The sequence below is a fragment of the Pleurodeles waltl genome, chromosome 6 (assembly GCF_031143425.1).
Source record: "Pleurodeles waltl isolate 20211129_DDA chromosome 6, aPleWal1.hap1.20221129, whole genome shotgun sequence".
NCBI lineage: Eukaryota > Metazoa > Chordata > Amphibia > Caudata > Salamandridae > Pleurodeles > Pleurodeles waltl.
Window position 1 is genome coordinate 586,774,412 of NC_090445.1, and position 22,983 is coordinate 586,797,394.

The 22,983-nt window shown below is 44.6% G+C and overlaps 1 protein-coding gene across 3 annotated transcripts in view; it reads right to left on the reverse strand.

Annotated features, from left to right (window-relative positions):
• The window catches only part of BLTP3A (bridge-like lipid transfer protein family member 3A), a 286,049-nt gene that overhangs the window by 192,118 nt on the left and 70,948 nt on the right, over positions 1-22,983 (reverse strand). For all 3 annotated transcript variants that reach the window (XM_069238827.1, XM_069238826.1, XM_069238825.1), the window contains exons 5-8: positions 22,453-22,642; positions 16,743-16,883; positions 16,282-16,452; positions 16,010-16,187 (exon numbers count right to left, since the gene is read on the reverse strand). In XM_069238827.1, the coding sequence (XP_069094928.1) occupies positions 16,010-16,187; positions 16,282-16,452; positions 16,743-16,883; positions 22,453-22,642 (680 nt within the window). The remainder of the gene's footprint in view (positions 1-16,009; positions 16,188-16,281; positions 16,453-16,742; positions 16,884-22,452; positions 22,643-22,983) is intronic.

Below are 22,983 nucleotides of genomic sequence, written 5' to 3' on the forward strand. Positions count from 1 at the left end.
GCATAGCTATGCCTCCTAAATAGTATTCTAAGACAGAGATTGTGCAGGGGACATATACCAGCACTGGATGAATAATCAAGTAATCGGGTGAAAAAATGCAAAATCAGGAATTACCTTGAGAGAGGTCACAAGATGGCTGCTCTGCAATAACTAGGCAAGACATCACCACAGACACGATGACTGTGGCACAGGGCCAGTGGACTGCCAGGTGCCCACACACACTAAAGGAAGTGGATGCAGACAGCGCTGCTATGTGCAGACTCTGAACGGGAGGAGAGGGAGCTTGAATGTGCTATCTGGTGCTGAGATAAGGCGGACTCCTCCTGGAATGCCAACATTGCTGGTGGATGCTGCCTAGATGAGCGCACTTACGGGCCAGCTGCAATATCAGGCTGGCCCCCAATGCTGCCTGTGCCTCTGCCAGACTCACCTACCAGGTGCAGTTGGTTCTCATACCCAGAAGAAGCACTGCCTATCTAGCGGGTGTGGGTGCTCTGACTGACATAGGAAATGACTATGCCTAAGCTCCAAAGGAGGCTTGCTCATTAGTGATGCCACCATACCCTATGGGCTCCTGCTGGGGTGGCCTAATGTGCACCGGAGACTCTCATGCTAGAGAACAGTATTACACAACTGATGGGCTCTTGAGCGTTGGCACTCCCACACTATATACCAGTCTGACCCTCTGACGAGACCTGCCTCCCAGCTTCTCTATTGTCCCCATTACGCCCTAGAGAACATTTGTGGACTTGCTTGTACCTACCCTGCCATAGAACGCCCCAATGGGTGAGTCGTGGGGGAATGTCAGAGTCTGCCTGATGACTCCGGGACTCATCTTGCACCTTCTCTCCTCTGAGCTAGGAATGGGGTAGCTCATGGGTACTGCGATTCAGGGTGGCAAATGAGAGGCCATGGGGACTCATTATAGATGGTGGGTGGTAATAAATGCAGGTATATGTACTGCCCACACATACCACTTAACTAGCACCCCTTTTACCCCACCCCCTGAAGGTCCACCCAGAGTGACTTGGATTTGAAGTCCTGCTGACGCTGAGACATTTCAACTCGAATTTCTAAGGAATTACACAGAAATGAAAAGTTACATATGTGTAGACATAGTTCCGCACTGTAGGAAACTTAAATTACTTACGTGCTGCCTGCACGGACCCCGGAACACCTCTTTCAATATATCTTCAGATTTCATAAAATGTTTTAATCGCGTTCCTCACTCGAATCATTTTCTTTATAGTTGCAGTGTACACTATCAGTGATGTATTTCCTTGAAATGCTGAAGCAGTATAGTAAGAATAGTAATGAGGAAAAAAGGCCTTTTTAGGATCTGCAACACTTTGTCATAGAAAAAAGGTTGACCCTGACAAAGGCAGCATGATGGGAAAAAACAGTCTGAAAGGCTACCACCGAGATCCTGTACCTTTAAGGACCCCTGAGAGACCCCTTTCCAGAATGCACTCCAATGACAGTTTGCCTGAGAGAGTTAGTTTTTTTTTTAGTTTTTTTTTTACAGAAAGTATAAGATATTGATTGATCGAACCGCATGTGAAGAGGGATAGTGTTTATGACTTCACTGAGGATTCCTACGATGCAGAACTATGTCCACAGTGGTGTTTTGTGAATGTATGTAAAGACCTCCAAGTAGCTGCATTACAAATGTCCTGTATAATGACGTGTCTCATCCAAGCCGTGATGACGGCTTTTTCTCTGGTTGGTGGGCTCTAGATTTATTTGGGAAAAGTTTATTTGATAACATAATGAGATGCAAGACACAATCTATCTTGATATGGATTGTTTAGAGGTTGGTAGACTCTTTCTGATAGGGATACAATTTATGAATAAGTGAGAAGAGCACCTAATGGATTTTGTTTTATCTAAATAAAACTGTAGAACTCTTAAGATCTAGTGATTGTAGTGCTCTCTCTGCTGGAGAGGAGGGATTTGAAAAGAGGTAGCTAGTGTGATAGATTAATTGATATGGAACTCAGAAACTACTTTGGGTAAAAAAGATGGATGCGTGCAAAGCACTACCCTATTATGGTGAAAAACCGTGAAGGGTTCTACTGAAGAGAGAGCTTGCAATTCACTAACTCCTTGAGCTGAGGTGACTGCAACTAGAAAAGCTGTTTTCCATGAGAAGTGTTGTAGAGATGCCTTATGGATAGGTTCAACAGAGGGACCCATTAGCTAAGTAAGTTCACTTCACAAGAATGTGACTGTCTTTTTATTGGTTGAAACACCTTCTTGGGCAAGGAAATCTTTGACTACTGGGATCTTGAAGAAAGATTGGTGTGCTGGGCTCTTTCTATAGGCTGTGATGGCTGGTAGATGGAACCTTAAATGGAGGGAATTGAAGTCCTGATTTAGCCAAATGTAACAGATATCGGAGAATGATATGCTCTTGTACAGAAATGGGATTGTAGTTTCTATTCAGACACCACAGCAGAAGAGTTTCTATTTAAACGCATAGCATGTTCTTGTGGATTGACGTTTGGCTTCTTTCAAAATGTTCATGCATTCTACAGGGAGATTCAGATGTCCGCAATGGATGATCTCAGGAAACATCCTGCCAAATTCAATGACTGGATTGTTGGATGTAGCATCTTGCCCTGGCGTTTGGAGAGGAGGTCTGGTCTGAGTGGTAGACATTTGTGATGGGATATAGATAGCTGAAGACGATCTGTGTACCACCACTGTCTCTGTGAATCTGGAGCTATCAGAATCATTGCGATATGAAATGTGATTAGTTTCTGGATTACTTTCTGGATCAGCGGAATCGATGGAAAGGCATACACAAATGGAGTTGACCAGTTCATCAAAAGTGCATTGCCCAGAGATTTTGGTTCCATAGCCCTGGATACTTAGTCTTGGCATTGTTTGTTTTGGTCAGTGGCGAAAAAGTCTAATGTTGGCGTGCCCCAGACTTTGAAGATACCTTGTACTACCTCGTCGTTGAGCACCCATTCGTGATTGTCATCGTGATGACGGCTGAGATAATCTGCTTCTAAATTTTGTACTCCTCGTATGTGGAAGGCTGTGATGGAAGGTCCTCTTGCCAGGGCCCAGTGCCACATCGTTTGGGCTTGAAGCGACCTTGATCCACCTTATTTGTTTATATAAAACATTGAAGTGGTGCTGTCTGAATCAGTAGGTTTTGATTCTAAAACTGGAAGGCTTTGAGAGCTGGATGAACAGCTTTCAGTTCCAACAAACTGATGTGATATTCTTTTTCTTTTCGAGACCGAGCCCTGGATGGTCAGACGTTTTCATATGAGTGCCTGTCAATGAGGCATCTGTGAGAATTGTTTGACTTGGTATTGGTTTCTGGAAGGGGACTCCCTCTAGGAGAATGTTGGTTTACCATCTAAGCGGTCGTTAAAATAATTTGATCTTCCCAAACACCTGTTTTTTGCATCCACTGATCTTCCAAGAACATTTGAAGTGGTCTCACATACAGGCGTGCGTGCGGGACTATAGAAATGCATGATGCCATCGACCCCAGCAGGGACGATAACTGTCTTACCATTGGATTGGACTGAAGTAAATATGTACACTTCCTTTGTATAGATAACCCTCTCTCCTCCGAAGCAAACACTTTTTTTTTGTTGGGTGTCTAAGGTTGCTCCCAGAAAACTGAGATGCTGTACTGGAGTTGATATTTATTTTTTTGCATTGACTTGCAAACCTAGTGATGTTAGGAGAGATGTTGTCATGGAATAACCTTGTTTGGCTTTGTTTAGAGATCTGCCTTTATTAGCCGGTTGTCCACGTATGGATATACGAAGACACCTTTCCTTCTAGTTGTGCAGCTACTACTGCCATGCATTTGGAAAAGGTTTGAGGAGCTGACTTTAGGCCAAAAGGGAGTACTGCGTACCGATAGTGAGGATTGCTTATTACAAACCCCAGGAATTGTCTGTGAGGATGGATTATTGGGATGTGAAAATATGCATATTGGAGATCCACTGCACAAAGCCAATCATTTTTCTGTATATGAGGATATATTTGATTGAGAGACAACAGCCTGAATATTTTTTTCTTTATAAATTTGATGAGCAATCTGAGATCTAATATAGGCTAAAATTGGTTGGGTTGATATTTCTTTTGAACTAGGAAATATCTTGAGTATTGTCCTAAGTTCTTATGCTGTTGAGGAACTTTCTCTATTGCTTTTTTCTGCAATAAGAGAGATGTCTCTTTTATGAGTATGTCCAAATGGGATGGAGTGCTTGAAAAACAAAGAGCATAGCCTTGTCGAATGATGGTTAGAACCCATTAGACTGTTTTATATTTTTCTCCACTCCTTTAGGAAACGTTGCACCGCTCCCCCAACAGGAGTGGGTAACAGTGGAGGGGATGGATACCTCTCATGTTTAGACTGAGAATTCTTGCCTTTGGTGTGAGAAGACTTGTGTGGAGGAGATTGTTTCCTCTGATAACTATTTTGGTATGATCTTTGCAGTTGTCTTTGTGGTTGGTAGTGGTACGGCCATATAGGTCTTTGAACCCTATGACAGTAAGTATGTTTGCCCCTGGACTTAAGTTGCTTGAAGAATTTATTTTGTTCTTCCAACCCAACAGTCTTGAGAGTTTCTGCTTCCTTTTTAGTGTGCAGCAGTTCCTCCCCTGTATGCTGGCCAAATAAGGAGGATCCAGAGAATGGTAGGTTGGCAATTTTTAATTGTGCATCAGGTTTTAAAGATCAGTCTTAACCAAGACGTGTGTCGAAGTGAAATCCCATGTGCAAACACCGTGGCAGATAGCTCTACTGAATCCACTGCTGCACTGATGAATTGGTTAGATATTAGAGAGTCCTCTTTGATCATCTCAAGATAGTCATGTTGGCGGTGGGTGGGTAGATCATCCATGAAAGATTTCATACCCTTGAATATTTCCTGGTGATACCTATCTAGAAGAGCTACAGAATTAGCATTGCATAGATGGGTGGTAGCAGTGCCACACATTTTCTTTCCGACTGCATCCATTTTCTTGCTCTCGCAGTCTGCTGGAGCTGTTGTTTCTGGAGCAGATACATGTCTTCTTTTTACGTCTGTCACAATTATTGAATCTGGTTTCGGATCAGACTTGAAATCCAGATCCTGTTGTGGGGTCTGCATTTTTGAAGTGGCCTCAGAGTTGCTGCTTTGACTGTAGCTGGATTTAAGAATTTTTCTTGAGACCTGGAAGCATCAGGAGAAGAGGTCTAGTGGAAGACCTGGGTTGCAGGGTCTCCAATGTCACAGACACTGAAGGTTGAGGGGTGTCCAATTGAATATTTAATTTAGAGGCTCCCCTTATTAAAGCATCTTGAAATGTTAAGACCTTATCCACTGGTGAAACCCTACTTGGAGACTGTGCTGGAGAAGTCAGATTGTAAAATGTAGAAGTAGAGTCTGGTGATCTGGACGATGAAGACATTGCTCTAGAGGAAGCCAGTCTTGTAGGTGTTTTTTTGACTGGTGATGGAGCCTTCCATTTTATTTTTTAATCAGGGACATAGAGGCCGCTCTGTTCCATTGTCTTACCTGTGAGATATTTAATGGTGGTAAATGAACTTGTATGTGGTCCTTAGGTGGTATTACGGGACGTATTGGAGAAAGGCTTAAGTCTTGTTCAAGTGAAGGAGGATCCAAATGTTGTGAAGAGCCTGACCAGTGAGATGAGGACAAAGAAATGTCTTTACGAAAGGTCCTCGATGTCGACTGAGGTGTCATCGACGCCGTTTGGGCGAAGATCTACCTCTAGGCAGCGATATGTGTCTCTTCGACGTCGAGTGGGTATTAGGCATACACGTCGAGCGTTGTGACTGTGATATCAAATGGTGATATTGATATCAGCGTTATCAGAGGCAACCTATGAGATCTTGATGTCAACCACAAGTTTGCTGGTGCCATGTATCTCCTCGACGTTGAGTGGGTATCAGGCATAGATGTCGAGTGTTGTGACTGTGACATCAAATGGTGAGAAATCAACACTGATATCACTGGCAACCTATGAGATCTTGACGTCGACTGTGAGTTTGCCATGCCGGTGTGGAGGTTCCCGGAGTCGTGGGGAGTCTTGCCATGGATCTTGATGTCATTTGTGTTCCGTCGGTGTTGAAACTTGTCTGGAAGGTGAACAGGATGGAGCCAGACCTTTTGATGTCAAAGCATGCAGTTATGAGAATGGTGACGATGTCGGGCTGGAGAGCTCTTGGAAGCAGATCTCCTGTTGTGGGATTCCGTACCTGTTTTTTTTTCTTCTGATGGGAGATATGTGATGAAGATCTTTCCATTCTCCGCCTTTTCTTTCTCTCCTGTTCTTGTTTCATGCCTTCCATCCAACCACATAGTCTTATACCTTCTCTATCTTTGAGAGTTCTTTCTGACATTTCTTTTTCTTTTTAAAAATGTCAAAGCCCTTAGAGGTGTGTTGAGGTGCTAAACAAACCACGCGTACTTTATGGGCATATGAAGAGGATTTTTTCCTGCCACACTTTGTGAAGAGAGCTGGCATTTTTGACCAGAAAATACTCTTCCCCAGAGAGGAAAAATAAGCAAAAATGTCTTACTTGACAGAACAAGCGAAGAGATGTCAAGTGGAAAAGGTTTGAAAAGCGCAGAGAAAAAAATTATCTCACAGATATATGATGAAAAAAAAAATCAACCAAGGTGGTCAGAGATCCTGCCTGAAAGAGTTGGAAAAAAGAACAGACTCTCTATGCTGTCCACTATGAACCCGCTGGACAGTGGTAAATTGTTGGGTACTTCTCATAGAAATATTGTACAGATTAGGTCTGGTTCAAGTTGACTCTTGGAACCTCACAACCCTTATAATATTGCACCAGAGGGAGCACTCCAAATCTTATTTTTTCTCAGTTTAGGTTTGCCTTCCATTCACTTGTGCATGTTTTTAGCTGTGTAGCAACACTGTACAAAAAACTAGCATCCTGAGCAACTTAATTTCATTAACCATAAAGCTGTTTAAGTTTAATTAGTGAGTTTTCCAATTCCAGTCCCGCAATCAAAGCTAGTATTCTATTCTCCTGATATACGTAGAAATAGCTTTTAACTTCTGCATCCCCTCTAACCAATGCCCTTTTTCTGTTCTCCTGAATTTTTGAAAAAAATAATGTGAGGACTAAAGCCAAGAATATTTTCCTGATTTGGACGACTTCCTGACGTGATTCCACATTTGGTGTTCATTCAGTTAAAAAAAACACAGAGGCCAGGTCCCCCACCTCAAAGGTAACAAGCTGGCCTTAGCAAGCTCATATGTTGACTAACTATTATTATTGTAAGCATATTTCACAGAAAAAAGCAAACAACATAGCCACTCCCTAAGCAAATTTGTAATAAAGTGTTTAAATAATAATACAAAATAATGAACAAATTCATATAACTTTAATAGAATAGTATGAGTGCTTCCTAGCAGGCAGATGTAGTACCTAGATCAGGAACAGAAAATGTTTTTATTTTTGATGCATTTCACAGGGAAACATGAGTCTTATTTGTGCAAATAAAATGTACTGCTGGCTTTGTATTGTTGCAATCAGAAAACACACAAGGATGACTGAAAAGAGGAAAAAGAATGCAAGGAAAAAATAATTGACAAAGTAAATGACTGGCCCACAGGCCCAGTCACTGAAGTAGGTTCTTTTTAGATGGATGTGCATGTGATCAGGCAAAATGCTCATACTGCACGAGATCCAAGGACTAAAGTAGGCTGCCTATTGCCCTATTATGATTGCTGTGGTGAGTGGAAGCAAAGTGTAAATGAAAGACCCATGGGAGGAGGAATTAGGAGTCACATTAGATGACACCTCATGGCTACATATTTGGACTTGGGCCTCTACCTCTTCCATTTATTCCACTCGGGGAAAACAGTTGTAAAGTTCTCTTGAGATGGTATCTCCCACCAGACTGACCAACGGATAAGTATTACTCCAATTCGGAGTGCTGGCATCGTTAGACCAATCAAGGCATGATGGTACATATGTGGTAGTTTTGCACCCAAGTTCAATCATTCTAGAAAGGGATACTACAGCAGATTAAGGTAATTACAAATATTACTGTACACATGAACCCTACAACTTTACTTTAGGTGACACAGGCGACCACTCAGACTACTCACTGACAACTCTTTGGGGTCGACTTCTCACTCAGTTCCTCCTTACCACACAAATAACACCATTTTCAGGAACCCCCAACAATCCAAATGTGGTGGCCCTTAGTGTGGTCTCTATACTCCATGGAGAAACTGATAGCAGTGTTAAGGGTCAAGGTACCTAAGTTTCAGAAAACATGGGCACCATTCCATACATACATGAAAACCCAGAGTAGAATTGGCCTGGGACCTGGCCAGCTTCCGAAACGAGTTCAAGCTTCAAGTGTTTGTGACCTGAGCTCCTCAGAAGACTCAGTCCAGAAGGAAGAGGCCATGTCTGAATAATAACAACCCTGGAATCTTCAACAGCTGAGGTACTCTTACTCTTCATATCTCTCATGTGGATAACAATGGTTGTGGGGATAACTAGCCCTGAGCATTGAAGGATAAGAGAAGGCTCTATAAACTAAAGTAATCCGCGGGTATCAGCACTTTGGAGACTGAGCTGCCTACATTTCCCCTCTTTTTTCGTTCTCTTTTGTCTTTTCACTCGTCTCTTACTTTTTACACATTCCCTTTGTAATGTTTTCAGAACTTAGATCACTTAACTTTTCCCATTGTGTATGCGACTGACGCTTTGTCTGTTGGACTTTATCTAAGTGTATTTTGTCCAATTGCCTCAGTTGAGCTCATCAACGGAAAAATTCTAGCAAACCTATTAACATCCACAATGGGACCCCCCCCGAGGGCTGAAATGTATACTTGTTCAATGCTGATACTATGTGCTGTCTTATTATTGACCATAATCATTGTTAGGAATGGTAGATGAATTGTATTCAGTATCCATGGAGCGGGATGAAGGGGCATGTTCTCTGCATATAGTTCAAGTTCATCATTCCAAAAGCTTACTATGTTTAACCACTGCTTGAGCTTTGGGCATCACCCACTTCCTCAAAAGCAGGCAGTCAAGAGTTTTGCCAGGAGTAGTGCTAGTGTGAGAAGTTTATTCTGAACATTGTGGACCATCTCTATCTATCCCAGTATGGCTATCCTGGGGTCTAATGAGATGGCCCAGTCAAGCATAAGTTACAGTGTGCCTAACACTATTTTACAATAGACCAACACTTCATCACAAGACCATGACGGTGAAAACTCCCACACCCTAGGCAGCACAAGTCCTTTCGGAGGCAAAACCAGTATAGTGCCTTAGGGGTGTGATACACACAATGGAGGTATTTGTAATGTATGATGCACAACCTGTTACTTGAGGACATTGAGCCTGTTCGGGCACAGTAGAATTTTCAAATGTTTTGGGGTATTGCCAAGCCCATTTCTTCTTGCCACCCAATCCTAATTGATTGTTCCCTTTCATGGAGTTTCTCTTGTGTTGCAACATATAGAACAGATAGAAAGTGTTTCGTAGTTATGGTATTAAGATGTTTGTCCCGTGCTGGAAGAGGTTTCGGTTTCAATGGAAAACCGGGGTCTGCAAGTCAACTTGCCCCACAGAGGCAGTAATATAGAATGTGCCCAGCGGGCTAGAGCTGGACCATCCTCAAAACTCTGCGTGTAAAATGAAGATGCCATCTTGATGTAGATCACTCCATTGTGTAAGTCCCTCTCCGTATAACTAAGACCAGACCTTAAGGTCACACATTTCTAGCAAGTACGGGTGGTGACAATATATGATACCTCTTTCATCTAGCCAAGACAGGTCTTACCAGGCCTTGCTTGTAGAGGCTGAAGTGGAGGTCTTGTCTGGCAGTTGTGAGAACAGTAGTATCATTTGGGATCATGTGTCTCAAAAGCACCTACATGGAAGGGGAGACAATGTATCCCAGGTAACCCTTGCTTGTTTACCCTCCCGATACTAGGCCTATCAACTGTGTTTTTAGTGTACAGAAAAACGTTTTATTGAGATAAGGTTATACTGATTAATAAGTAGAGGATTTTGGGTAGAATAATAATTTTTATGAGGCTAATGCACCCGGTTAGGGTCAACAGGAGGGTTTTCCAGCACGTGAAATATTCAGATATCTGGGCGACTGCACCCATAGTTGTCTCAGACTACCAACTGCTGCTCATGATTTTTTTTTTCTAACACCTGGATATTTGATGGCGTTGTCCAAACATTCCATTGGTTTGTCTGGTGTAAATCACTGTGCCCCATGAGTAAGCAGAAACGTCTGCGATTTAAACAAACTGATCTTGATTACAGAGAGTGTCCCAAAACGGACGTGTTCTCTCATCAAAGAATTAAGGCTAATGCTGGGGTTTCTTTGATAAAGTGTCCTATCATCTGCATAGTGTGATATTAATGTATGGCGGTTATGATAGCGAAGTGCACTCTCAGTTTGATGCTAATTGTTGTTGCTACAGGTTCAAGAGCCAGAGCATATAGGATGGGTGATAGCGGATAACCATGATGGGGTTGACTATTACTGGAAAAAAATAAAGTTCCCGGAATTAACAAGTATACATTTTGACACTAAATCAAAGATCGTTTTTGATGCAGTTTCAATACAAGATCAATTAGCAGGTTTTGGGACCCATGCACTGATTTCATTAACACAAACTGGGTGGCATTTTTGTGAAGTGCAGTTCCCAATGTATTATCACTGTGACAGTTTATTAGGTAATATTCTTCCTGCTGGACTTTTATCAATCTTATGTTTACATTTTATTTTTTAATTATGGAAATGTAACCTTGTTTATCATTTTACAAATATTAAAATGCCTCTTATAAAGGGGGGAATGGATGTACTATAAAATAACTGAATTGGGTGCTCCTATGACAATCCTGACCATCATGGGTAAAACGGATCCTCAACAGCGCAAACTCAACTTTGATCAAACCAGATCTGCTGAGAGGGATATCCCCCCCTAGAGGTGGGGGCCCCCGTCGGCCGGGACCTGCCTGCAGCCCAGTCCCAGGACATGGCTGCTATTCCGGTGGAGCTCAAGGCTGGGTTCCATGCGATGGAGGGGAGATTCGACATCAAACCTGGTCGCATCAGCAAGCTAGGTGAGTGCCTACACAGACATGAAGTCAGACTGGACACAGCGGAGAAGAGGACCTTCAGTCTTGAAGACGGCAGCACCACCATGCAGAAACCAATAGAGAAAATGGAGCGCACTCTTAAACAGGCTGCGATGAAGTGTGAGGACCTGGAGGCCCGCTCTCATAGAAATAATATATGCACTGCAGGAATTGCAAAAACCACCAACATGGGCACAGCGGATGCCTTTGTTGAGCGCCTCCTGACTGAACTTTTCGACCCCGCAGATTTCTCCACCACTTTCGCTGTGGAGCGAGCACGCCGTTCATTGGGCCTGAGGCCTCCAGAGGGCACCCATCCTGCTTGCTTGTAGCCCGTCTCCTGAATTGTAAAGAAAGAGACACAATACTGCACCTGGCTCGCAGGAGGGGACTGCTCCAATATCAGGGGGCCTCCACTTCAATATATCTGAACTTCACGCCAATAGTTCAAGAGGCCCATCGGAAGTACTTTGTTAAAACACTCTCAAAAAGCTGGGGCTTCGATATGCCATTCTCTACCTGGCATGCCTTCGGGTGGAGCACAAAGGGAAGGTTCAGCTCTTTGATATCCCTTTGGATGTGGCAGCCTTCTGCAAAAAAAGTCGATTAACCCTCCTCCCGCCTGTTCTGTCACGCTGCAGCGTGCTGTCTCTGACTTCGAATGCTGCTCGCCCTCACAGGCCTCACCCTGACTTTGATCCGGACTGTCGCTGAATGGGGTCTCTGCCCGTGAAGTGCCTACACGACCCCCTTGTTGGAGGTCCCGCTGACTGAACAACCTGCCATGTCACCCCTAAAATGTCACCCCTAAAACCAATGTGCTTGCAGTTGATATACTATTAAGATATATGCTTGTTCTTAACTCTAGGGCCACACTGCCACGCCTCACTGGCGATCGCCACAGTTGTAAATTTGGGATTAGTGTATGTGTTATTTTGTTTCATTGGAATGCACTGGATGTTGAAAAGTCTAGTGTGGGAGGGGGGGTTGGGGAACGGGTGTTTTACTTCTTTTTATTGTTCTATTATGTTACCATGCTCGTTCACCACAACGCACCATACAGTTCTCCTGCTGCCTCTCACGCTATTTTCTGGTTTCATGCTCATTGTCCATCCCTGACCATGGTTTGCAACGTCAACTTTCATGTCCTGGAATATACAGGGAATCAATAATCCCTGGAAGGGAAAACAGAAGCTAGCTTATTTAACTAAATACAAAGTAGGGGAAGCCTTCCTACACGCCTGCCCCTCCAGTAGCGACCCTCCATACGCCCAGACTTGGGGCACACATCACTAGGTTTCATGTTATAGCTCATACTTCAGAGGCACTTGATTCTAATACACAGAAGTATCCCTCTTTTGTTTCATTCATGCCATTCCGATCCTCATGGCCGATATGTTCTTGTGCGGGGCGCCCTCGCAGATCAGCATGTGCTACTTTTAAATGTTTACACCTCTAACATGGACGATCCTGTCTTTTTCCAGGGACTGACTACCCAGTTAGAGCACTTTGAAACAGCTCATTTAATAATAGGGGGCTATTTCAATATGCCATATGGCTTGCAGCTCGACTCCACTAGTGCTCAACCCAGAGATAAACACCGGGCTACAACCATTCTCCAGAATCGCATTGATACCTATGCATTATGTGATATCTGGCGATCCAGACATCCTAACACCGCAGGCTTTACATTCTATTTGGTTCCCCCATTCGGTGTGGACTAGGCTGGACTATTGGTTCCTTTAGCTTAATACCAATTTATGGGTTAATCATAGAGATGTCCTCCCCCAGACACTTTCAGATCATAGTCCTGTTCTTTTGCAGCTGCGGATCCCTGAGCGCTTCTGGAGGTTCCATGGGGGAGGCCTTCCGGGCCTGGTGTTTCAGGGGGGAATCCTTAAAGCGGTGACTGAATATTTTGCGCTTAATACAGGCTCGGTAGCTACACAGGGGACTTTGTGGGAAGCCTTCAAGGCTTATATTCGCAGAGTGTGCATTTCCAAACACGTCTGCATTTTGCAGGATATTAGAGCCCAGCTACAGTGTATCGAGTCCAGCTTGCGAGATATCGGTGATGCCACTCAGGACAGGGAACCCTCAACTACACCGTCGCTCTCTATTACTCATGGAGTTTCATGACCTCGCTCATAGAGAGCTGGCTTATCTGGGTAAGAATCCACAGGCTCGTTGGTATGGGGAGGGGGAGCACCCTTGCAGTACAACTCCTCTGTCCTAACTGTCTTCAGGGCTACATTACTAAGCTAAGGGCGGCAGATGGGAAAAGAATCCTCGGAAGCGTGGGTGTAGAGAGGGAATTTTTACAATTCTTCAAAGATCCGCATGGGTGAGCCCCCCCAGGTGACAGATGACGGATCCACTATTGACGCATACCTTGACGAAGTGGCCATGGTGTGGCCTAGAGGGTTATTACGAGTTCCTCAAGGAACCGATCACGTGTGACAAAGTAATAGCAGCCATAGATGCCATTGATAGGTCCAGGGACCCTGGTCTCGATGGCTTGACTGGAGCCGTTTATAAGGCTTTCAAAGCCCTGCTGGCCCCTCACTTATTAATGCTCTACAATGAATCCTTAGGCAACGGAGTCCTTCCTCTCACACTGCATAAGGTCGTAATCATGTTTCTGCTGAGGCCCGGCAAAGAACCCCGTACAATGTACTTCATGCCATCCCCTCTCCTTTTGAGCCTTGATAATAAAATATTAGCCAAACTACTTGCTACAAGGCTGTCCTTCTTGTTGAGCAGATCATTGCCCCCATCCTGTCTGGCTTTGTCCCGCATAATTAACCTCCCTCAACCTTCGCACCAGTATTAAGTCAGGTATCCCCTACTATTCCGGCAGCGGTAGCCCTTTTGAATGCCGAAAAAGCTTTTGACTCCCTGGATTGCCCTTACTTAGGGCGGTCCTGGGCCAACTTGGCATTCCTCCACAATTCATCTCCTTAATCATGTTATTATATGTCAATCCCTTGGCTCGTATGAGAGTCAATGGATTGCTTACGGATAGCTTTTCGAAACAATGGGGCACCAAACAGGGATGCCCTTTATCCCCCCTCCTTTTCATTATAGCAATGGACCCTCTCGTCCGCCATATACAAGACTTCCATTTACACAGGTGACTCCAGCTTACACATGGCCCCCTCCTCCTTTCTTTATGCGCAGATGATATCCTACTTTTTATATGTCATCCTGCGGCCAACCTTGCCCCACTTTTGCAGGGAATTGCCCGCTATGGCAACCTTTCGGGACTTCAGATTAACTGGTCCAAATCAGAATTATTCCCCTTGACAGATGTCACACAATCAGGCCCTGTGGAACTCCCATGCGGGTGGGTCACAGACGATACCAAATGTTTAGGCATTTGCCTACACCGGGACAAGGACCGAATACTACAACCTAATTATGGCAATGGACCAGCTGGAGTCACAGGTGTCGCGATGGAAAAAACTTCCTCTGTCCATGGCAGGACAGGTGGTTATTATAAAAATGGTAGTCCTGCCGCGCTTCCTCGGTCTTTTTTTTAGACATCCATGTCCCCTTCGTGCTTTGCTTCTTCCGCACGCTGCAAGGTCATCTATTGCATATGATCCCAGACTTCCAGCTTTACTATCTGAGAGATCAGTGTCAGAACTCCTGTTGGTATCGTCCGGATGCTCGTGTCCCATGCCTCAGACCTGAGCAGGATCACCTGGATACACTCCTGCATTCCCAAATACTTTCAAAGGGTATTTCACCAGATCCTCATGACGTACAAATGGTATCCATGACGTAATTGCCGTGGTGTCAGCTGCGTAGAATGCTTAGTGGCGGCCCCCTCTACTTTTCTGCTATCTCCCTTTATAAGCACCCCTGTCTCGCCCTCGCACTCAAGGCACTGGTGCAGTGCACGATGCATCGTTATAACCTCTCCACAATGGGAGACCTCTATCCAGATGGCCAGGTCTCCAACCCCCCAGGCCCCTCTCCGGGGATCAGCAGGTACAGAGTTTCACCTTTTCATCTTTAAGAGATTGCATACCACTCTTCGTTCCCTGCCGCCAACATATCCGTTGGCTCCGGAGGACTTCCCTGCTTTGTCGCATGTAATTTTGGATACAGAGGGGAACCGATTAGTTTCCAAAAAGTACCAATTATGTCTCACTATGAGACCTGACACCACGACCAGGGTGTGGGAAGCATGAGCGGTGGAGCTGGGACTCCCCATAACTGATAAAATGTGGTCAAACTGCTGGTCACAAATACAAGGCATATCAATCAACCACCGACAAATTGTTGTATTTTAAATTTCTCCATTGTTGCTATCTATCGCCTGCCGCCATTCGGAGGTTCGATCCCTTCAGGACGGATCATTGTTCCAAATGCAATCTACCAGGTGCTGACTTTGCTCACTCCTCCTGAACATGTTGGTTTTCTCCAACTATTGGAAGGCCGTTTATAAACACATCTCTGCTATATTACATATAGGTTTACAGCCACCACGGTATTCACACTGTAATCCAATAAAAAGCAAGTGTTCATTACTAAACAACTTAAAGTTACCCATATTTCAGTGACATTAGAATTACCAGACTACAAATAAAGGTAAAACTAGGTTATTCAGTGACTTCCTCCCATGCACTTTGTACATAATTAATTCCACTCTGGGTGTCAATCCACTCCAGATATCCTATCATCTATCCTGATTTCAGTGATTGGCTCAAAAAGTTCCTTATGCAGACTGTTTTTTCAAATCCATTTGACTATTCCTTTTTCAAAGATATCCCATTACCTAAGAGGTTACCCCAGCCACATCCGTCATTCATAAAGACAAGTCATCCTCAAGTTCTTCATGGAGTACCTCTCCTCCGTTACCTGTCTCTTGTGCTTGGCTATCATCACAAATATGCAGATCTAGGCGGGAGATGAGCAGGTGATAGGACGACTCTTTCATGTCATATTTGTCAAAGTATTGCCCTGCAGAGCTGGTGCTCTGACTGCCAGAAAACGTCTGGGACCACGTCTGCTGGGCACTGGCCGCTGGAGGAGTCACCTATAGATGACAATTAGAAAATAATAAAATAACCTACTTGGCAACACTATCTAACCTCCACCAGCTACAATATCTGATACAAGGCTCTCCATACCTGTGTAGGCTCAGGAGCCATACTTTTCCTCTGTTGAGCCGACTTCTCCATTGCTTCACTTAGGGACTTGGCATACTTCATCATGGCCTTGAGCTGCGAATCTGTTAGAACCCATAGTAAGTCATCCAGGAGAAACATCAACTTTGAAGCCACCACGTTGCAGTCTTTGGTCTATAATCATGAACAAAAACAAATGCAAGAACTCGAGAGAATGGAAACTAATTAGAACTTTAAACAAAGGTTTATCTGGGTTCACATAATTCACAAGATATGGACACCTTTGCCTGGGGGTGGGGGAGCTGCATTAAGAGGTGTCCAAAGAGTGTAGTCTGGGCTCTATTTCCCATTTATTATTGCATTGTATTTGAGTGATTAGGAAGCTACTATGGTAGTGGTATGGGTATATTGCCCCCCTCTCAATGACAGGATGAACCATGTTTCAGCTGGGTCAAGCCACTCACCTTCCTCTTTAGGGCAATCTGGATTTTTCCCTGGTTGGTGATCAACCTCAGTGGAGTGCTCACAGCATCTGGATCACCACTGTCAGTAGCATCAGCCTCAATACGAAGGGTCTGCCAGGTCAGTTCCTTAAATGTTAACACCTTCACACAGGAAAAAGTAAATAACTCCTTAGTATTACACTGAAAGAACTGCAATAGCCGAGGGCTGGAAACAAGCAAAAGTAAGTACAAAAAAGGAAGAAGTACAGGAGGAGGAGAAGGAATAGGGGAAAAATATGGAAGGGCAAAAGATTGCAAAAAGGCATTCACTTTGTTTTTCAGTATGAGAAACATTTGTGGCATTACATGCTGAGAATATCTTCTCACTGGCATGTAAGTTACTGGCATAAACATTGTTAGACACTTTTAGATACCGTACACTGTTGAGGGTTGCAATTGCATTTGTCAGAATGTGTAATAGTCTATTTTTAAAAAGATACACACGCATCCCTACATTACGGACACCATTTCAGTTTCTTTTTTCCACACAAGCAGAATTTAACTTTATATTCTTCCATAAGTGAAGGTGGGTAGCAGGTGAATGTTGCTGTTAGAAATGGGATCTCTAGTTGGCAGTGGGTTTGCACCCTGTCCAAGTAGGGACCCTCACTCTAATCAGGATAAGGGAGATACCCTCTCAGATAACCCCTGCTCACCCCCTTGATAGCTTGGCATCAGCAGTCAGGCTTATCTCAGAAGCAATGTGTAATGCATTTGCAAGTAACACACAGTAATGCAGTGAAACACTACAAAAGGACACCACACCAGTTTTAGAAAAATAGTCAATATTTATCTATTTAAAACCAGACCAAATACGCTAAAAATCCAATATACTGTCATAAATATATGAATTCTGCAAGATTTACTTAAAAATACAGTGCCTTGAAGTCGATAGCTCCACCTGGGGCTATCACAGCGTTGTGATCAGCAGCGTCACAGGCCAGCTACGGTATCGGAAAGACCCGCTAACAATACCTTTGGAATTGCAGGGTGTCGTGATCCTTGCGCTGAGCTCCGGAGAGCGGAGTCGTGGTGTCGGTTCCGGAGTCGGTGCGGGAGTCGGCGGGTCCTTGAAGGCAGACGTGTTGCAGACCGAACTCCGGGCTGATCAAGTCAGAAGCGCTGGCATGGATGGCGCCAGGGCTGCGGTACGAAGCGGGAACGATGCGACATCCCACAGGTCACGGTGCAGGCAGCGGCTCAGTGACAGCGTTGGTGAGACCAGGGCTTTGGTGTGAAGTGGGGCGATGCGACGTGCAGTGTCACTAGGTCAGAGTGCAGGCAGCATCATCATCTTTGCTGAAGCGCTGTCGTCGGTAGCCCGAAGCTGGCGGTGCAGGATGGGATGGTGATTTGTGTCCCTCACGAACTGTGTCCACAGGCCACGGTGCACGCAGGGATGCCTGGTGACGACACTGGAATCGATAGTGCTGGCGTCGGTGGACCGGGGCTGTGGTGTGGGTCGGGACGGTGCTTCGTGTACCTCCACAGGCCATGATGCAGGCAGGGGTGCCGGTGTCAGCAGGATAGGTGTGGTCGGGGATGCCCAGGCTGCGATGTGAGCAAGGCGATGCCAGAGTGTGGGGCCCACAGGTCGCGGTGCGAACAGCGGCTCTGTGAAATCGTCCAGTGACAGCGTTGGTGCGACCAGGGTCGCGGTGTGAAGTGGGCAGTACAGGTCTGTGCAGCCTCAGCAGGTCACGATGAATGCCTCCGGCGTCGTTGGCGGCGTTGCAGTGGTTTCCCCTCTTAAACAGCACAAACACACATTTCCCAGTGCTGCAGGTCGAGGAAACTGAAGTCTTTGGTGTCCCTCAGACTTCCAACAGGAGGCAAGCTCTACTCCAAGCCCTTGGAGAGCTTTCTCAAGCAGGATACACAGCAAAGTTCACCCTTTGCCCTCTTTTAATCCAGCAAAGCAACACAGCAAAGGGACAGTACTCCTCCTCCTGCTCTTCTCCTTGACAAATGTTCCTCTTGATCCAGAAAGATTCTAAAAGTCTGGGGTTTTGGGCCCAATACTTATACCCCTTTCTGCCTTTGAAGTTGGCAAACTTCAGAGCAAAGTCTCAAGTGTTTGCAAGATCCTTCCTTGTCCAGGCCAGGTCCCAGACACACACAAGGGGGTTGGAGACGGCATTGTGTGAGGACAGGAACAGTCCTTTCAGGTGTAAGTGACCACTCCTCCCTCCACTCTAGCTCAGATGGTTCATCAGGATATGCAGGGCTACACCCCCAGCTCCCTTTGTGTCACTGCCTAGAGGACAGGTGTAAATAGTCCAACTGTCAGACTGACCCAGACGGGAAATCCACAAACAGACAAAGTCGCAGAATGGTTTAAGCAAGAAAATACCTACTTTCTAAAAGTGGCCTTTTCAAACTAACAATCTAAAAACCAACTTCACTAAAAGATGTCTTTTCAAATTGTGAGTTCAGAGACCCTAAACTCCACATTTCTATCTGCTCTCAAAGGGAAGTTGCAGTTTAAAGTTATTTAAAGGCAGCCCCCATGTTAAGCTATGAGGGAGATAGGCCTTGCGTCAGTGAAACCCGAATTTGGCAGTATTTCACTGTTAGGACATGTAAAACACACCAGTACATTTCCTACCATTTCAATACACTGCACCCTGCCCAGGGGTGCCTTACATGTATGAAAGGGGAAGGTTTAGGCCTGCCAAGTGGGTACACTTGCCAAGTCAAATTGGCACTTTAAAACTGCACACACAGACACTGTAGTGGCAGGTCTGAGCCAGGTTTACAGGGCTATTAATGTGGGTGGCACAACCAGTGCTCCAGGCCCACTAGTAGCCCTGGGCACCTCTAGTGCACTGTTCTAGGAACTTACCAGTAAATCAAATATGCCAATGATGGATAAACCAATCACCAAAACAATTCACATAGGAAGTACCTGAACTTTAGCACCAATCAGCAGTGGTAAAGTTCCCAGAGATAATATACCAGCAAAAACAGAGTCCAATACACCATAAAAACAGGAGGTCAGAAGGCAAAAAGGAAGAGGATACACGCCAAAAAGCTGCCAGGTATAACAGTTGCATTATGGAAACATATTTTCTAGATAAAGAAAAATTCACCTTCATAGGTTCTTCTTCCATTATCATCTTTGTGGGGGTACCATGCCATCAAAACTGATTGAAAAGCTGGTAATTCAGAATTCCGAGCATGATCAGCATGCACTCACCCATTAGACCCACACAAAAAAACTCTTTCTGTAGCTGTATGTGTGCCTGTGCCAGTTATCCTATTGAAAACTGAAAAGTAGACAATCAGTGTTTGTTTTTTGAACCACGTCTGAGAGGTCAACTGGTAAAACGGACTAAAAGAAATGAAGTAAACATAAAGGTAAATTTATTCTACTCTACTGTTCTGGATCCTTCCCATTCTCAGGTTTCTGAGTACATTCCACAGCAACCGAGAATAAGAAATGGAGAATGCATCATCAAGAAGATTAGAGGGAGGCGAACAGGTTGTGCATAACTACTTGCCCAAATCTAGCATTTCAACCAGCAAAAGAACTCAACAATGCAGTGCAAGCAGAATGTGTGCGGGCTAGTCCAAGCAGAAGCCTGGCCAATGTGTGTATACCACTTACCAGGAGATTGCAACCCATAGTGCTGCAGACATGGTGATATGTTTGAACATTAGATGAATAATGTGCTCTATACAGAGTGTAGTAAGGTGCAACAAATGTTATCCACCTTACAATGGTTGGCCTACTAGCTTATCAGCCCGCACAACAGTTGGCAAAGTTGTAAACAACAGCACCTTGTGCCTGCAATTAGCATGAGTAGTTATAAGGCAGAAAGGGCCTTTCAAATGCCTTCCAATGCTGTGGAAACTGGGCTAAACTTTTGCTCCCTCAAGGATCGAAGATAGCATTGATGTAAAGAAAGCAATTAGGACTACAAGAAGCTGGAAGTGATTTGGTGACTAGTGGTCTAGCTTCTCTATACCTGATTATTAAGACAAGTCTGACCTTACTGCTATGAAGTCCACGTGCCATGAGACGGAAAACTGAATCCCTAAGAGAAAGCCCACCAATGTGGACAGAGACTTCTAAGAGTAATGAGAGAGACCTGTGCCGATTCCTTTTCTTCCAAGCTGAAGGGGGGCTGAGGATGTAGTGGGGTCATATACTCCTCGGTGTACCTTGGGAGTTATGCTTAACTTGCAATAATACTGCAACCTCTGGGTGTCCTTACAGGAGAGCTTAGTGGGAGAGCTGGTGTCTCCACTTCTTTTTGCCCTTTGGGGTGTAAAGTGCTTGAACACTGCAATGAGGAAGTAGGCCTCCAACATTTCTTTTTGTGGTGACGCTCTCTGTCCACTGACCGGTTGTCGTCTGCACAGCGCAGGAACTCGGCTCTATTAAGGAGTGGAGGAGTCAGGAGATGGAGTTGTATGGTCAGGTTTTTACTGAAACAGACAGGAGTAGCTAGCCTCAACTCCTCGGTGCAAGTCTTGTGAGTCAGTGGTGAATATATGAGTTTTGTCCATCTGACGTGGATTCAAGTATGGAGACTTAATCGATCTTTCAGAACAATGGGACTGCTGTACAATGTCCAGAAGGAGAGACTGGTGTGATTCTACAGTGCAATTGAGACCTCTATGGCTAGATGAGAAATGAATTCGCTAAAACAGTGCAACAGGGTTTCGGCAGCAGAGTGTCCGCCAGTAACAGGAGGTTAATGCTCTTTCCGTGGACTGTACCAACTCTAACAGGTTGTCTATTACCAAGTAGGAAAAGACTGTCTTGCTTTCACGCTTAGTGTGATAATTCACAAAGTAGAACAGGCAGTAAGGCTGACCACCACATGGGAGGGTATCAAAAGGGAAGAGTGTCTTGCTATCTCATCAAAATGGTTACTCTGGCCCATGCACAAGACACTAATCTCACCTACTGATTTATTTTTTATTTTTTAACTAATGATGGAATGCAATAGTCCCTGAAGTATCTGTGCACTCTTTCTCTGCAAACTAGCCAGCAAGGAGGTTCAGGTGATCTTATACCGATGCACATTCATAGAGCAAAGGCTTACACCAGATAACTGCCCTCGCCAAACAAGGGAAATGGAGGTAATGTGTTGTAATTGCTGCAAACAACATGACACAATGGCTTTAAAGCCAGAGCACTGCAGCACAAGTAAAGTCACGCATTCAATAGCTGTCCACTTGTCTCTTGGGTTAATAGAGGAGAGTATAATGTGGAACACTCAATGGCTTACCCTGACATACAGCAAAGAACACAGCTATGTCATAATCCATGCAGGGCTATTTTTTTAGCTGAGAGATATAGGAGTTGCTGTATCTCCTACCTGTTCTCGTTTGATGACCTAGGATCGGAGCCTCTCAACAGTAATTGCAACCATGTGTCCGGATATGGCCTAATGCCATCCTCTAGTGAAACATGTTCTTTACAGCCATGAAAGTGAAGGAGGGAGTTCAGCATACTCTGAGAGGACTGACAGACACAGAACATAGAGTTGTTGGTGTGGGGGACGCAGGCTTTCATTTCTACAGTGTCTACTCTCTGGAACATTGTGGCATAGGGGAAGTAGGACAAGAGTACATTGTCTTTTTTAGTATATCTCAATACAGTCACTATGCTCTCATTACAAATCCTGCTACAGGACTGCATTTGCTGCTTATTTACCTCTCCTCTTTGAGGGTCTGTTACACGAGTGAAGCGGAGGTCGCTCTGCTGCCACCTTGGGTTGACGCTGTATCCCTGGAGCTGCCACAATTCAAAGGACGCATGGAAGGCTTTAGCATGGATTTGAATTGTGATAGAATTGACAACGACAAACATTCCTTCCACTACCTTCTCTGCAAAACCGTACTCACTACAAAAAAGGCAAGAGAAAACTGGTTTTGAAAAAAAAAAGTACAAACACAGACAATTTCAAATCAATCTGTTACCACAGTCAATCAAAAAGAAAAGGAGTATGGTGTTATCTAGTTTCCTGGAAACGTTTATCCAGGCAACAATTATCATACACCGTGTGAATATTTACAAAGCTAGCCAGACAATATACGTGTGTTTGCGTGTGTGAGAGAGACAGACCTTAAAGCCTTAAAAATACTATTTCTGGCAGCGTGTATGTGTGACATATTTAACTTGAGACCACATTCCACATGCAAGTCTGAAAAGAGAGCTTCCTACGTAACAGTTTACGCATGACAA